The sequence below is a fragment of the Pristis pectinata genome, chromosome 19, assembly GCF_009764475.1.
Source record: "Pristis pectinata isolate sPriPec2 chromosome 19, sPriPec2.1.pri, whole genome shotgun sequence".
Taxonomy (NCBI): domain Eukaryota; kingdom Metazoa; phylum Chordata; class Chondrichthyes; order Rhinopristiformes; family Pristidae; genus Pristis; species Pristis pectinata.
In genome coordinates, this window is record NC_067423.1 from 17,596,387 (window position 1) to 17,613,986 (window position 17,600).

Consider the following 17,600-nt stretch of genomic DNA (forward strand, 5'->3'; position numbering starts at 1 on the left):
CTTGACTTTGGAGGACTGGAATGACCCAGTCTTTGTACAGCAATGGCACAGCAAAGAGCATGATCAATTTAGGTCAGTATTTGTGGCTGGAGTGGCCAGTATGGTCCACAGAAGCAGGAGAATGAAGAGCTACCTCAGAGTGTTGGAGAATGCATAAATTTGCGTATATTGTGATACCTTTCCTCTGCCTCGTCACCACTCTATAAATCCCTCCACTCTCTTTAAAATGTCAGACTGTCCTGTCCAACATGCAGTACAGGTGAGCAGGAATTGGTCCAACTAAATGCTGGTAAGAACAAAAACCGAGAGTTTTTGCTCCCTACCACAGACTTTTCCTGATCCACTGACTCTGTTCCATTCCCTAGCAGTAGCTTGATAGCTGAACCAGTCTGTTGTCATATTTCACTCCTTGCTGTGGAACGTGAAGAGCTTCTGTCTATACATCTGCCACTTTAACTAGACTGCATATATTCTACCTCCATAACCTTTGTCCAACTTCAACCTTGAGCTCACTCATCTGCTGCTGAAAGTTTTTTTAACTTCTATTTAGATTTGACTATTCTAATGCTGATCTTTGTTTCCGCTCACTGTAAAACTGAGGTCACCCAGCCACCGATCTCTATCTTGTCTGTTTACCCCAGTTATACAAACACAAGAGACTGCAGATGCTGGAAATCTAGACCAAAGAACAAACTGCTGGAAAAGCTCAGCGGGTCAAGCAGCATCTGTGGAGGCAAAGAAACGGTCAACATTCTGTCTCAAGACACGGCATCAGGACTGATGCAGGGTTTAACCTAAAACACTAACCATCCCTTTGCCTCCACAGATGCTGCTTGATCCACTGAGTTTCTTTAGCAGTCATTTTTTGTTCCAATTGAATACATTTCAACTGAGGCAACAGTTGTCCTTGGGCCATGTATGTAAGTAAAAAGGTCAGACAGAATTGCTGCCCCTGTTGATGCCCTAACGAAGCTTTGTGCAAACAATGCTGCTGAATAAGTAATAAAAATTTATTCTGAAATAGCAAAGCAAAAGACTCAGTGAGCAGCGATGGAAAACATTTCTGGTCAAATGGGTTAAAAGGCACAAAGTGATTTTCAAGTTTATATTGAAAGATTAAACAGCAGAAGTCATAATGAATTGGTCTCCTTATTTTTTTCAGAAGGGTCTGCAGAGAATGATGTCAGGCTTGAGTAAGAAGCATCTAGAGCAGTTTTCTCAAACTGAGCTGATTGATTAAATTGTGGTGACTCATCTTACCGGTATCAAACCGGCTCCCAAGATCGCGAGCATCACCGGAGGCCCCGACCCAAGGTGGCGCGGGGCCCTCCTTCTTCTCCATCGTTGGGCTAGGAAAGCCCGCGCGTGGGAAGGTCAGGTGACCTGCGCGTGACATCAGTGCGGGAACTGAAGCGCAGGAAGAGTTTCAGTATTAAAAGGCGCACTGCGCCCCTGTGGAGCAATCGACTTCTGACTCCAAGCAACAGACTCCGCGTCTTTATTCTATAGCCGCTACATTGGTGACCCCGACGGGCCCAAACGTTTTTGGACCCACGATGTCTGTGCAACAAGAGGTACAGGCAGTAGCCCTTAAACTGCCCACCTTTCAGACCCTCTGGCCGCGTGTCTGGTTCGACCAGGCCGAGGCCCAGTTCCAGATTCACCAGATCACCAGGGATGACACCAAGTACTACTACGTGGTGAGTGCTCTCGACCAAGACACTGCAGCCCAGGTCAAGGACTTTATCCAGGCGCCCCCAGAGGAGGAGAAGTATGATAAGTTCAAGACCCTCCTTCTTGAGACTTCCGGCCTTTCCCGATGCAAACGGGCCTCCCGCCTCCTCCACCTCGAGGGGTTGGGTGACAGACCCCCCTCTGCGCTCATGAACGAGATGTTGGCCCTGGCAGATGGCCACAAACCCTGCCTGATGTTCGAGTAGGCCTTTCTAGAGTAGTTACTCGACGACATCCACCTGCTCTTGGTGGGTGCCGACTTCAGCGACCCTCGGAAGGTGGCCACCCATGCTGATGTCCTTTGGCGGGCAAAGAAGGAGAGCGGGTCGTCTGTCGAGCGCGTTGCCACGCCGCATGCCCAGCAGGCCAGACCCAGCAATCAATCGTACTCCACCCGCCACCAGGTTTGAGGCACCGACTGACCAATGGTGTTTCTACCATCAGTGGTGGGGCACAGACGCCTGCAGGTGCCGGCCACCATGCAGGTTTCCGGGAAGCGCCAGGGCCAGCCGCCGCTGATGGCTATGGCGGCAGGCCACCCGGATAGCCTCTTGCATGTGTGGGACAGGCGTTCTGGCCGTCGTTTCCTGGTAGATACCGGGGCCAAGGTCAGCGTCATGCCTCCCAGCAGCCACGAGACTCGCAACCGCACACCAGGACCCGCCCTCAGAGCCGCCAACAGCAGTGCCATCCGGACCCTTGGCACCCGTTCGGTGCAAGTCCAGTTCGGCACCAGTAACTTTACCTGGAAATTCACCCTGGCCGCCGTTGCACAACCACTCCTCGGGGCAGATTTCCTTCGCGCCAGCAGTCTGCTGGTTGAGCTGGGGGGTAAGCGTTTGGTACATGCTAGGATGTTCTCGTTGGGTGAGGCCAAGCTACCGGCCCCACATGTCGACTCCATCACCATGTCGACCAACAAGTTCGCCAGGGTCCTGGCAGAGTTCCCGTCGGTACTAACGCCCCAGTTCTCCACACCTTGCCCAAGCACGGTGTCCAGCATCGCATCCCCACCAGGGCCCACCCCTCCACGCCCATGCCCGATGGCTACCTCTGGACAAGCTCCACCTCGCGAAGGAGGAATTCAAGAAATGGAGGAGTTGGGGATCATCCGCAGGTCGGAGAGCCCGTGGGCCTCTCCGCTGCACATGGTCCCCAAGGCAGCCGGAGGCTGGCGACCCTGCGGCGATTACTGACTTCTGAACGACATAACTACCCTGGACCAGTACCCCGTGCTGCATATTCAGGACTTCGCTGCCAACCTGCACAGGCGGTCCATTTTTTCCAAGGTCGACCTCGTCCGCGGCTATCACCAGATCCTGGTGCATCCCGAACGACATTCAAAGACGGCGCTGATCACACCTTTCGGCCTCTTTGAATTCGTCTGGATGCCCTTTGGCCTCAAGAATGCTGCTCAGTCCTTCCAACGACTGATGGATGCGGTCGGCGTGACCTCGACTTCATCTTTGTATACCTTGGTGACATCTTGATCACCAGCAGCAGCAGTCGCCAGGAACATCTTTGTCCCAGTTTTGTCCCAGGGGGTGGATTTTGGCGCCTTGGTGGAGGCACAACAAAAGGACATGGAGATGCCCAGCTATCACACCGCAGTCTTGGGCCGCAAATGCAAGACCTCGGTGAGCGCACCTGCTCTGCCGATATCTCCGCCAGTAAACCCTGCCCCATCGTTCCAGCTGCCTGGCATTGATGTGTGTTTGATTCCATCCACGGCCTGGCACACCCATCCATCCGGACTACTGTCCGGATGGTGTCTGACGAGTCCGTCTGGCATGGCCTGCGTGAACAGGTTTCCGAATGGGCCCGGTCCTGCACACACTGCCAAACCTCGAAAGTACAGCAGCATGTCAAGGCCCTTCTGCAGGACTTTCAACCTACCCGCTGGAGGTTCGACCATATCCACGTCGACCTTGTCGGTCCCCTCCCAGTCTCCCGAGGAGCGCGGTACCTCCTCACGATTATCGACCGCTTTACCCGTTGGCCCAAAGCCATTCCCCTTGCAGACACCTCCACCCAGTCCTGCGCACAGGCCCTTCTGTCAACTTGGGTGGTCCATTTCGGTGTCCTGGCCCATATCACCTCAGACAGGGGAGCTCAATTCACCTCTGGCCTGTGGTCTGCCATTGCCGACTTGTGGGGTTCCCAGATCCACCTCACCACCGCCTATCATCTGCAATCCAATGGGCTGGTGGAGAGGTTCCATCGACACCCGAAGTCGGCACTAATGGCCCACCTTAAGGGGCCCAACTGGGTTGACGAACTCCCTTGGGTCCTGCTGGGGATACGTACCGCACCAAAAGAGGACCTGCATGCCTCGTCCGCGGAGATGGTCTACAGAATGCCCTTGGCCATCCCGGTTAAGTTCCTACCAGCCCCTCGGGGGCCAGAGGAAGAACCTGCTGCAACGCTCGACCGGGCTGCGCGAGCGGCCTTGGCAACCTGGCCCCGATACCCACCTCGCGACACGGACAGGCCCCGACCCATATGCAGACGTCCTTCCGAGACTATAAGTTTGCCTTTGTCAGGAGGGGTGCGCACCGAACACCACTGCAGTGGCCATACGAAGGGACATTCGGCGTTCGTCAAGAACAATGGGTCTACATTTGTGCTGGGCATTGGGGGCGCGAGGAGGTCTTTACAATTGACCGGCTGAAGCCGGCTCATTTAGACCTGGACCAACTGGTGGTGGTCCAAGCGAGGCGTGACGTGGGGCAGACCACCCAATTTATAGTTTATTTAATTCTAACTTTCGCGACGGTATCGCCGGTTCTGGGGGGGTGTTATGTGGCGACTCACCTTAACGGTATCGAACCGGCTCCCGAGCTCGTGAGCGTCGTCGGACGCCCCGACCCAAGATGGCACGGGGCCCCTCCTTCTTCTCCATCGTTGGGCTAGGAAAGCCCACGTGCGGGAAAGTCAGGTGACCCGTGCGTGACATCAGCGCGGGACTGAAACGCGGGAAAAGTTTCGGTATTAAAAGACGCACCACGCCCCTGTGGAGCAATTGACTTCTGACTCCAAGCAACAGACTCAGTGTCTTTATTCTATAGTAGTGTAGCTAGCCGCTACATAGTCATGATTATTCTCCTTTGGTAAATGAAGCAACATTTGCTGTGCTTTTGAGAAGTGATCAATTGGGATCAGTACTTCTTTTCATTAATACATTGACCAATTTCTTTTCAGGCAAGTGTTGAAGAAATGTACACCAGCCAAGCACATATTAATATCCCAGAAATGATTCGGAAGAAGCGAGACAAGCAGTCTTTGAGTGCAGAAGAAATACATTATTTTGTTCAAGGTGTAACAAAGCAGACCATCCAGGACTGCCAGATTGGTAATACCACCATATGATCTTTTGCTTCCTTTTCAATTGTCTAGAATATGTATTTCAGAATCAGGTTTATTATCACTGACATATGATGTGAAATTTGTTGTTTTGTGACAGCAGTACAGTGCAAAGACATAGAAATCTATAAATTACAAAAATAAATAAATAGTGTAAGAAAAAAAGGAATAATGAGGTAGTGTGCAAAGGTTCATGGATTGTTCGGAAATCTGATGGTGGAGGGGAAGAAGCTGTTCCTGAATCGTTGAGTGTGGGTCTTCAGGCTCCTGTACCTCCTTCCTGATGGTAGTGACGAGAAGAGGGCATGACCCGGATGGTGAGGGTCCTTAATGATGGATGTTGCCTCCTTGAGGCATCCACCTCTTGAAGATGTCCAACGACAAGTGATTACCCGAAAACAATGGAGCACATCTGTGGCTATTATTCAATTGGTCTTGAGCGAAAAGAAAACAGCTTTGTCCAGCCCCAGGTTTGGTCAATTCTTAGCCAAAAATAGCGAGGCGATAATACATATCAGAATCCATGGCCTGGGAGTGAGAAGTTATCTACCACATATAAATGCCATTCAGTGGTTTGTCTGATGGGAGCCTAAGAACATAGAGAAGCAGACGACCCATTCAGCCCTTCCTATCCTGTTTATATTAGAAAGAAGAGGGACCATTCATCTGCTTAGGACCTTTCAGCTTTGGCAATTAAATCATGACCATGTTTTTTTAACTTTCTCCCATTGATTTAGCTTCATATCCCTCCATTGATACACCCTTCCCAACAAGAAACTCTATCAGGACACATTTCAGTCCTCTTAATCAAGCTCCATTTCTTTAGCCTTGTTGGGAGGAGAGAATTCTAGGAATTTATACTACCCTTTGTGAAGAAAAATAATTTCTGGTTTTAATGCACCAACCTTTATGCATTCTCCACCAGAAGGGAATAGTTTCTCTGTGTAGAAAGTTGAGTTTGGAGGTTGCATCAATAGTGCTACCCCATTGTTGACTCACCTGTGACTTGCTCTGCCGCAGACTCACACAATGATCAATGGTCATTTGGATCAGCTACCATTGATGAGAGCCATCAAACATAGTGAAGCACTAATTAGTTACGGGTCTTGAAACCAGAAAGAGAAACTTGGTTCATAACTAGAAGGATTACATCCTTGCAAATGGAATTTCATGTCGACAACACATGCTGCTGGAGTTAATATCTGAATAAAATATATTAGGTTAAGTGTCTAGAACTGAAAAGAAATGTCCACCTCTCTACCCAGCTGCCTCTGTAACACATAAACAACCTGTAGGTCAGGTGATAACTGTTTATTTAAAGATTACATTATACAACATAATATTCATATGAATCTGGAAATATGTTTTTTGTGAAATTAAAATCTATACCTTTTCTTGGTTCCAGTTTCAGTTTCTTGAAAATATGAGAATAAATTGGAGGTGTGAGAGGGGGGCTGGTGTAGATGGGGTGGGTTTGTTTAGTGGAGCCAAACACTTGGTGCAAATCAATTGCGTAGCATTAAACTCAAGAAAACTAGCAAAATATTCAATGAGTTTGAATTAAACAAAATAGCTAAATGCAATTATTCATATTGTTGAATTACACTAGTTCATGTGGGCTGCTATCTAAGTCTTTTAACATCAGAGAGTTTTTACAAACCAAAGGATAATTGTCTATCAGTTCACCTGTCATTGATTTGCCTCTGATGGTTCAGCAGCAAAAGTCTCTGGAGAATCTGCACTTGGTTACAGCCATGTTCTGGTTTTTAGTAAATATTAGTTAGCTGTGTGATTTGAGTTAACCTGTGATTGATAACCTCATCTTCAAGGGGCTGTCAAAGTACTCACTCTATTAGTGCCCTGTGACCGTGCTGTTTAGTCAACTGGGACCAAGAGCTGTACATAGGCTTCAGTATAAATGATATTAGCCTTCACAAACACAAATCCACTATTATAGAATAAACTCTTGTAGGCAAGTCAGCAAGACTTTACTCTAAATTCTAGTATACTATTGCAATAAAGAGACAGTGTACACAAATGCAGCAATATAAAATTATCTCTTAAACACTAACACATCACATTCCACATTGACAGATCCACTAGTACACAATCTTAAATGTACACAAACTGCACACTAATGCACTGTGCATTCACACACTCCGACTCACTAATACACAGTATTGCAGTTCACTGTAAACAGCAAATGTATACAGACTAAATCTGCAAACTCCCATTTTATATCCTTTCTTCTCTTTCCATTAATCCCAGATTGATTTGTTCTGGATTAATGGAGGCCAGGCTGGTGTTAACATAGAACATGGAAAGGTACAGCACAGGAACAGGCCCTTCAATCCACAATGTTTGTGCCAATTTAATCTAATCTTATCTCCCTGCAGATGGTCTCTACCTGTTTATGTATCTATCTAAATTTCTCTTAAATGTTGCTATTGTATCTGCTTCCACCACCTTCTCTGGCATTGTGTTCCAGGCACCTACCACTCTCTGTGTAAAAAAATTCGCCTTGCAAATCTCCTTTAAACTTATCCCCTTAAATCTGTGCCCTCTAGTATTTGACATTTCCACCCTGGGAGAAAGACTCTATCTACGCCTATCATCATTGTATATACTTCTATCAAGTTGCCCCTCAGCCTCTGATGTTCCAGAGAAAACATTCCAAGTTTGTCCAACCTCTGCTTATAGCTAATACTCTATAATCCAGGCAGCATCCTAGTGAATCTCTTCTGCACCCGCTGCAAACTGTCCACATCCTTCCTATTGTGTGATGATCAGAACTGTACACCATACTCCAAGTGTGGCCTGGAACCTTATACAGCTGCAACTTTAATTCCTGACTTTTATACTCAGCCCTCCAACCAATAAAGGCAAGCATGCCTTACACCTTTTTTAAAACGCTGTCCCCTCGTGTTGCCACTTTCAAGGAGCTATGGACTTGCATCAAGATCCCTTTGTACATCAGTGCTTCCAAGAGACCTGCCATTTACTTCCCTCTTGCATTTGACCTCCCAAAATGCAACAGTTTACACATGTCTGGATTAAACTCCATCTGCCGTTTCTTCGTCCAATGTTTCAACAGATCTTAATCCAGCTGAATCATTTGACGACCTTCTCCCTATCCATAACTTCACCAATTTTTGTGTTATCTACAAATTTACTAATCAGACTACCTGCATTTTCATCTAACTTATATATATATTACAAGCAAAAGTGGTCCCAGCAATTATCCTTGCACTACACCACTGGTCACAGACCTCTAGTCAGAATAACACCCCTCCATCACTACCCTCTATCTTCTATGACCAAGGTAATTTTGAATCCAATCTACCAAATCACTGTGGATCCCATATAAATTAATCTTCTGGATCAGCCTACCATGAGTGACCTTGTCAAATGTTTTACTAAAGTCTATGTAGACAACATCCACTGCCCTACCCTCATCAATCACCTTCAACGATCATCTTCGTCACTACCTCAGAAAACTCAATCAAATTTGTAAGACAGGACCTTCCCCACACAAAATGATGCTGACTACCCCTAATAAGTTCATGCTTTTCCAAATGTGAGTAAATCCTTTCCCTAAGAATCTTCTCCAATTATTTCCCTACCACTGATGTAAGGCTCACTGGCCTATAATATGCTGGATTATCCCGACTGCTCTTAATCGAAGGAACAACAATGGCTGTTCTCCAGTCCTTGCCTGTGGCTAGAGAGGATACAAGGATCTCAGCCAAGGCCACAGCAATCTTCTGCCTGACCTCCCTAAGAATCCTGAGATAGATCCATCATAATGTTCTTCAACAGACCCAACATCTCCTCCTTCTTGATATCAGCACGCCCTGGAACATCAGCATATCGCCCCATGATCTCACCATCCTCTATGCCCTTCTCCTTGGTGAATAACAATGCAAAGTACTTATTTAGTATCTCTCCCACTTTCTCAGGCTCCGGGCATAAATTCCCTCCTTTGTCCTTCAGTGGCCCTACCCTCTTCCTAGCGACCCTCTTGGTTTTAATGTATGTATAAAACACATGGGGTTCCCTTTAATCCCACTCACCAAGGACATTTCATGGCCCTTTTAGCCCTCCTGATTCTCTGTTTAAGTTCTTTCCTGCTTCCTTTATATTCCTCAAGGGCCCAGATGAAATTCAGCTTCCTAAACTTTACACGTGCTTCCTTTTTCTTTTGACTAAACTTGTCATCCAAGGTTCCCAGACCTTGCCATCCTCATCTTTCTTCCTCAGAAGAACATGTTGGTTCTGAATTCTGACCAGTTGGGCTTTCAACAACTTGCACATGTCAGCTGTGATCTTACCCATGATCTTACCCATTCTACTCTCCCCAGCTCCTTCCGAACACTGTTGTAATTAGCCTTCCCTCAATTTAGCACTAGTGTTGGTGGTGAAATTGAGAGCTCAAATATTTCACAGAACTGACTGCCATGCTGTTTTACACTTGCCTAAGGTGGTGGCTGACCAGAGCTCATCTGTAACCTCTGACAGTCCTGCGGTCAAGATATGGAACAACCGTGGCAACCCACCATCCCAAGTGAAACTGATTTGCTATAATTATACAAGGTCGATTGGGTTGCTTTTAACTAGTTCCCATAAATCTCTTTGTCAGGTGCCATGCTAATGGCAATTCGCCTGCAGGGGATGACACAGGAGGAGGCAGTGAACTTGACCCAAGAGATGAAAACCTCTGGGGTTGTCCTCGAATGGCCAAAGGAGTGGTCTAGTATCATAGTTGACAAGCATTCCACAGGAGGAGTCGGCGACAAGGTCAGCCTTGTTCTGGTACCAGCTTTGGCTGCCTGTGGCTGCAAGGTAAGGAGCACAGAGACACGCAAGTAGTTGACCACTTGAATTAAGGGAGCAGTGCTTTGGATGAGCTAAAGATCGAAGAGGATGGAAGATGGGAGGCTGAGCAGGAGACAATAGGAACAGCCAAGCCTGGAGATAACCAAAGTGTGGAGAAAGGTTTCCGCAGAAGATGAGGTGAGGCAGGATGCAGCTGGACAAATGTCATGGGCAGCTCAGAGACAAGCTTGCAAAATGTCTGGTTCTGCCTCAGACAGTTACTTGAGAGAGGGATGGAATGTTGTCTCAGCTGGGTAACGGAGAGGTGTTGGAAATGTGGAAATGTGTGATGGCAGGCACGGTCGTGTAGCGGTTAGTGTAGTGCTTTACAGCGCCAGCGACCCGGGTTCAATTCTGGCCACTGTCTGTAAGGAGCTTGTACGTTCTCCCTGTCCCTTGATGGGTTTCCTCTGGGTGCTCTGGTTCCCTCCCACCTACAGGTCAGGAAGTTGTGGACATGCTATGTTGGCGCCGGAAGCGTGGCGACACTTGTGGGTTTCCCCCAGAACACTATGCAAAAGATGTACTTCACTGTGTGTTTTGATGTACATGTGTCTAATAAAGATATCTTATCTTATAAACCATGTCAAAAGCTGCAGACAGGTTGGGAAGGATAAGGAGGGGTAGTGTAGTACAGCTACAAACAGTGTCTTTTGTAAGTTTGTGAGAGCCTTTGCAATTCTGTGGTGGGCCAGAGAGCTTTTTGGAAAGGTCCAAATTTGAGCCTAAAAAAGCTGGGACCTGATTTGGGAGGTAACCAAATATACAAGGACATTGGAGAGAAAAGTACAGATGGAGATGGCTAATAGTTTACAAGGGCAAAGGAGTCAAGGTTATAACTGTGGAGAGAAGAGATGGTGGGAGGTTTGAGAAGGAGGGGTAGGAAGCAGGACCAGAGGAGAGGGGACTTAATATCAGTTCAGCTGATGCGAGAGAAGAAAGATGGTTAATGCTTTTATGGCAATAAAGAGATCAGAGGAGCAAGACATGGGTCTCTGACCTTGGAGAGGGCATGAGAAGAGATAGAATAGAAACTATAATAGGACACTGTAATAAGACATCAGGATCAAGGAAGAGCATCGGAAGGATCAGGTTTGTCACAATTAGGTAAGGAGGAAGCAGCAAAAGCTGGTGTAGGATAGCCTCCATCTTTTTGGAAAGGAAATCCATGAAGGCGAACATTGAACAATTTTGACTAAATATCTTCCCCCAAAGTGTGGACGGGAGATACTCTGTTGATACCAGGGTAGTGCAAACAACTTCATATGGACACAAGAAGGGTAATTGGCAGAGGAAGAAATTTCCAAGTGTAAGATGTGGGGTAGTTGGGTCAGTAAGTTGGAGGGCACAACGAGTCCTGGATACCAGCATACTCTGGAGAAGCAAGACATCTAAGGCATTTAGGAGAAACTATGAACCTGCTGGTGTGCAGCGTGAATAATGGAGTAGGGTAACAGGCCAGGAATCTTGGCAGGTGGGGCATTGCTCTCCTTTATTTCCATGGTGGGGCAGAACAAAGGGGGGTGAATGTAAAGCCAGGAACAGATGTGTGATGAGCCGTGTCTCAGTGGGAGGGTTTTAGTCAGTGAAAAGGAAAAACAGAGCAATTACTGGAAGTTGATATGTAAATAGGAGGAGAAAAGTATAAACTCAGCAGAAAACAAATGCATAAGTAAGTACTAGAAATCCAAAATCAGAGAATGTTGGGAACACTCCATAGGTCAGGCAGCATCTGTGAAAAGAGACAGAGAGTTAATGTTTAAGTTCAATGAGGTTTCATCAGACCAGATGAAATTTCATCGACCTGAAACGTTCACTCCATGTTGCTCCACACAGTAAAATAATCCAAATCCTCTCATAATGCGTGAAAAAATATTGGCAGTCCAAACAAACTCTGGTATCAGCTGTGAATCAGTGGCGGCATTCTCCCTGCACTCTGAATCCGATAGTTATGCAATCAAGGCTCATATGTGAAACTTAAACACAGGCTACCAGGCTGAAACTCCCAGAACAGTACTGAGTGAGAGCTGAATTTTCAGAAGTGGTAAACTAAAAAAGCTCTTCACTCTTGAAGTGGCAGCAGTGAAGGATTGCTACATTGTTTGAGGCAGTATATTTAAGGAGAGTCGGAGTGTCAGAGGGGCTACACTGCACTGTTGCAAGTGCAATACTAAGAGAGTGCTGCGGTATTAAAGGAGTGCTGGACTGTCATGTGACACAGTAAACTGTGGTCCTAATGGCTCCCTCCTGTGGATTTAAAAGATCCCATGACAATACTTAGAGATGGACCTGGATGCTAACCACAGTGTCCTGGTCAATACTGATCTCCAAACCGATATTAAAAATAACCATAATCTGGTTAAAAATATAAAATAAGAACATACAAAATAGAAGTAGAGGCAATAGTAGGTCAATTATCCCCTTGAGCCTGATCTGCCATTTAATACAACTGATCTTTTATCTCAGCACCACTCTCCTGCTCTAACTTCATACCCCTTGATTCCCTTAATTCTGAAAATCCATCAATCTCTGTCTTGAATATACTCTGTGACTAGGCCTCCACAGTCTTGTTGGGTGGAGAATTCCAAAGGTCTTTTAACCATGGGGTGAGGAACCTTCTCTTCATCCCTGTCTTGAATAGATGATGCCTTGTTTTGTGACCATGATCTCTGGTTCCAGACACTCCACCCAGGGAAAACATCAGCTCTGCATTTACCATGTCAAGCTCTTTCACAATGTCATATTTCAATGAGATCACCCCTGATTTTTCTAAACTCCTAAGTGAATGACCTCACATTTTCCAGGTTCCAATCCATCTACCATATCCTTGCCCTTACACTTAATCCTCTTGTCCAAACCATTGATTCAGATTGTGAACAGATAGGGCCCATCTCTAATCCCTGTGGAACTTCCTAGTCACAGCCGCTCAATCTGAACATGACTCATTTATTCCTACTCTCTGTTTTCTGTTTCTCAACCAAACCTCAATCCATGCCAATATATTATTGCCAATACCATGCATTCTAATCTTGTATAATAACCTCTTATGTGGGTACATTATTGAAGGTCTTCTGAAAGTGCAGCTACACCACAGATAGTGATTCTCCCTTATCTTTCCTGCTGGTTGAATGTCAAGAAACAGTAACAGATTTCCCTTTCCTAAATCAAAGTTGAATCTACCCATGTATTATTATTTTCCAAGGATCCTGTACCACTTCCAGAATAATAGATTCCAGCATCTTCACACTTACTGACGTTCAGCTGAATAGTCCATAGTTCCCAGTTTCTTTCCCTCCTTTTTTTTTAATAGTGGGTTTATATTTAACACCTTCCAATCAGTGGGAACCATTCTAGAATCTGTGGAATTATGGATGACGAGAACCAGTGCATCTACCATCTCTGTGGGTACCTCCTTCAAAACCCCAGGATGTAGGCCATCAGATCCTGGGACTCAGTGTCTTTCAGTATCAGTAATTTCTCCAATATTATCTTTACGTTAATTTCTTTGAGCTTAATTATCAGTTACCTTTTTGTGAAGTTTGCTGAGTTTTCTACATTGTGACAGTGATTTTCAAGCACTTTGACATTTCAAAGTTACGAAAGGTGCTTTTGAAGTGTAAGCTCTCAATATGCAATGACAGTTGCTGCTCTGCAGGTTCCGATGATTAGTGGCAGGGGATTGGGACACACCGGAGGCACACTGGACAAACTGGAATCTATCCCGGGATTCAACATTAACAAGAGCCCAGAAGAGGTAAGGAATGTTTGCTGAAGTTCAGGCTTTTGCTGTGAATTACCAAAGAGCCATATAATTGCATGTTGGAGTTGTTTGACATCAGTAATGGGGAATATGTCCAAAGGACTGATTAGGAATGTAACATATGACCTCTTGCAGGAGCCACTTCAGGAGCACTCAATGCAACATCTGTATTATCGATTTGATGGTGATGATTATTACAGAAATCACAAGGATAGTTGGAGAGGGAAGTCTGGTAAATAATGCCCACTGGGTATTCAGAAGATTTGATTCAGGTACTGCATAGACTTCTGTGCAAGACGGAATCATTGGGGAATGGGGGCAGTCTACTCTGCTGGATTGAGAAGCCCATAGTCAGAAAATGGTTTGAGATGGATTTGGATGATCCCCCTGGAGTCCAGTCACCAGTGGTGTTCTGTAGGGATTGCCATTAGGACCACAGCTGTTTACTGTTTCCACCCATTATTTACATATGTGAATTGAGGAATAGTCTGCATATCTGAGACAATACTAAGTGTAGGAAGTTTCTCTGAAGCCAATGTTTTGCTACAGTATGCTGATCAGCGTGCCTGGGGAATGGGCAACATGGGTGCAAGTGTTTAACTTTGGAACGTGCAGTGCAAGGTGCCCACACAAAAGGTTACTATACAAAATTAGAATGCATGGTATTGGCAATAATATATTGGCATGGATTGAGGATTGGAACTAGTAGATATTTAATGTACAGGGATAAACTCCAAAACCAGTGGCAAAAGGAAGAGAATAAGAGATTTCAGGAACAATGTCTTTCAACTGTAGTTAGTCAACAACATGCTATGTTATATTTTCAGAGGAGGAACTAGCCCTGATAATGAAGCACACCATTCACTCTATATTTTTCGAATCCCTGTGTCCAGTTGTCAACATATAACTGAGTGAGTTAATAACAGAAGTATGTCACTCGGATCCTTGAGCCTGCTCAACTGTTTAATAAGAGCGTGCCTGACCTGATTGTAACCTGAACTATTCGTTCCCATTTACCCACAGTAACCTTTTATGCCCTTGAGGCGTTGAAAAGGGTGCTCGCTCGATTATTCCCAAATTTAAAGCATCTTAGTTACCCAGAGAGGTTTAAACGTCTGGGATACTGCACTTTGGTGAAGTGCACACTAAGGAATGATTTTTCCATGTTAGTAAGACACCATTTGTGTAGATCGATTGTATCAGGAAGACCGGCAGTCACAATCTCATGTTGGGGACGGGCAGGGTTAACTAAGGTGACTGGAGCTTGTCTGTTCCCGTGAGAACAGGATCTGTAGTGGACGTGGATTGACTGAATTCCTATATGCAAGGGCTGGCCCTGTTTCTGGTACTGCCGCAGATCACCAAGGTGGGATTTTCATGATTTTTCCCTCTAATTGGCAAGAATTTCAATCTGATTTTTCATCTCTCCCAGTAGATTATATAGCTGTCGGCTAGATGACCACGCTCTGTGCAGTAAAACATGAAACGTCACATCTTTATGGGGTTGGCTGGGCATTCCTGTGAGTGATTTCCTGTCTGGCATTTTAATTTTTCAACAAGTAGCCTAAAGCTCAAGCAGGCAAATGAAAGGTGGGTCAAAGAGGGCGATTTTAAGGAGCATCCAAAAACAGAGGGTTTAGCGAGGCAGAAAGGTTTCTGGAGGGAAGAGGCAGAGGCGTGGGAAATTGTAGGGTCAATGAAATAACAAACTCTTAATAAATGGTGAGAATAAACTCATTGCTGATGTCTAGAAGGATCTTGGTGCACTGGTTCATGAAACGTAGCAAACAAACATACAACAAGCAATTATGAAGATATGTTGATTTTGGTTTATTTTGCAAGAATGTTGCAATACAATAGTAGAGGTTTAGCTGCAATTGGTCAGGACTTTAGTAAGACCACACATACAGGACAGTGTACAATTGTGGTCTCTTACCAAAGGATGGATATCCTTCTCTTGAAGTTAGTGTGGTTTTGCTGTAATTGCCTGTCAAGAGGAGGCTGGCTCGTGAAAAGAGACTAAAATTCGCCTAACCTCATTGGAGTTTGATACTTTTAAAGCTCAGCTACATGTTGTAATGTAGGAATCACAGCAGCCAATTTACCCACCATAAGCACCTTCAGACAATAATGTGATAATGACGAAATAATCTATTTTTGTAATGTTGATAGGGACATAAATATCAGTAAGGACATTGGGGATAATCCCTCTCCTCTTCATAATAGTGCCATGGGATTGTTTATGTTCATCAGGGAGAGCAATGTTGCCCCAGTCTAACACTTCTTTGCAAAGACGACACCTTCAAATGTAAGGTGAGGCCCATTGAAGTCAGGTATGATGGACTGATTTCTATCTTGTTATTCCACACATATCGAAGTTGTTCTCAAAAGCTGAGTCCCCTGTCTAGCCACACATTTCAATGACGGATGGATGTGTCTGGGAGGACTCCACTGAAATATGAGCTACACTTGCTCATCCCTCCCATCTCTGTAGCATCCTTTAGGTCAACAAGAAACATAAAAAACAGTCTAAGAATATTAGAAATAGTAGCTCTACTATGTGATAAGAGCTATCCCAAAACCCATGTCATCCAATTCACTTAAATGTTTAAAAAAGGTATTGACTTCAGCCTTGAACGTATTGAACGGTGAGCAGGCACAACCTTCTGGGACAGAGAATATCTCAGAGACTTCTCTGTATCTTAGTCCTAAATGACTATCCCCTTATCCTGAAATAAAATCAGAGAACACTGAGGGGAAAGAAACAGGGTTAATGTTTCAAACCATCTTAATTCGGGCACTAAAATTAAATCTCTCTTTTAACTACTATGGAGATGAGAATGGAACCATTGGCAATTATCCAATGGTCTGATTCTACTTTCATTTCCTGTGAGTACGGTAGAATATTGGACTGTAACCAGAAATCTGGGCCTTAGATCCAGAGATATCTTGAGGGGCAGAGATAATGGTCACAGTATTTTTCCCAAGGTAGGGGAGTCTAAAACAAGAAGGCATAGGTTTCAGGTTAGAGGTGAAAGATTTAAAAGGAATCTGCAGGGCAACTTTTTCACACAGAGATATATGGAGCAAGCTGCCAGAAGAATTCAGGTTCAGATTAGTTTATTGTCATATACACCAGGATGCAATGAAATTCCTTGCTCGTGTGAAGCTCACAGAGTAAACGCCATACATGGTGATAATAAATACAACAATAAATACAACGACAAGTGCAAAAAACAACAGAATGGTGCAAAGTATAGTGGTGCAAACTGAGGTAGTGCAAAAAGAAATGCCGAAGTGACAAGAATGGAAGAGGTTGAGTTAAGGATTCAAGAACATGGGAGCACCATCGTGAAGGAGATGGGGAGGTGACAGAGGTAGCAGTAGAGGTGGATACAATTACAATGTTTAAAACATATTTAGACAGGTACTTGAATAGGAAGAGGTTAAAAGGGCAATGGGCCAAATGTAGGGAAATGGAAATAGCTCAAATAGACCACTTGGTTGGCATGGACAAGTTGGGCCTAAAGGCCTATTTCTGTGCTGTATAACTCTATGATTCTAGAGCTATACAGCAGTTATAAATATTATAAACACAAATAAGTTTTCATCCCACTGTGGCTATTGAGGATTTAGAATTTAATTAAGTAAATCATGATAAAAAAGCTAATAATAATAGTTGCGGTATTACTACAGATTATTACAAAGCCCATCTGTTTCACCAATCCTTTCAGGGAAAATCTGTCATCCTTATTTGGTCCAGCATATCTTCTTTTTGGGCAGTACCTTGGGATCAAGATTGATTTACTTCCACTCTGGTTCTATGGGCTCTAAGGTGACTGATGAGGCCAAAGTAGGAACTGCAGAC

General features: G+C 45.1%; 1 protein-coding gene across 6 annotated transcripts in view; it reads left to right on the top strand.

Annotated features, from left to right (window-relative positions):
• Nucleotides 1-17,600, top strand: part of tymp (thymidine phosphorylase) — a 56,608-nt gene that overhangs the window by 26,278 nt on the left and 12,730 nt on the right. For 5 of the 6 annotated variants that reach the window (XM_052034062.1, XM_052034061.1, XM_052034064.1 and 2 more), the window contains exons 2-4: nt 4,936-5,086; nt 9,737-9,939; nt 13,628-13,726. In XM_052034062.1, the coding sequence (XP_051890022.1) occupies nt 4,951-5,086; nt 9,737-9,939; nt 13,628-13,726 (438 nt within the window). In that variant the 5' untranslated portion in view covers nt 4,936-4,950. The remainder of the gene's footprint in view (nt 1-4,935; nt 5,087-9,736; nt 9,940-13,627; nt 13,727-17,600) is intronic. The other variant, XM_052034066.1, reaches the window with a different exon arrangement.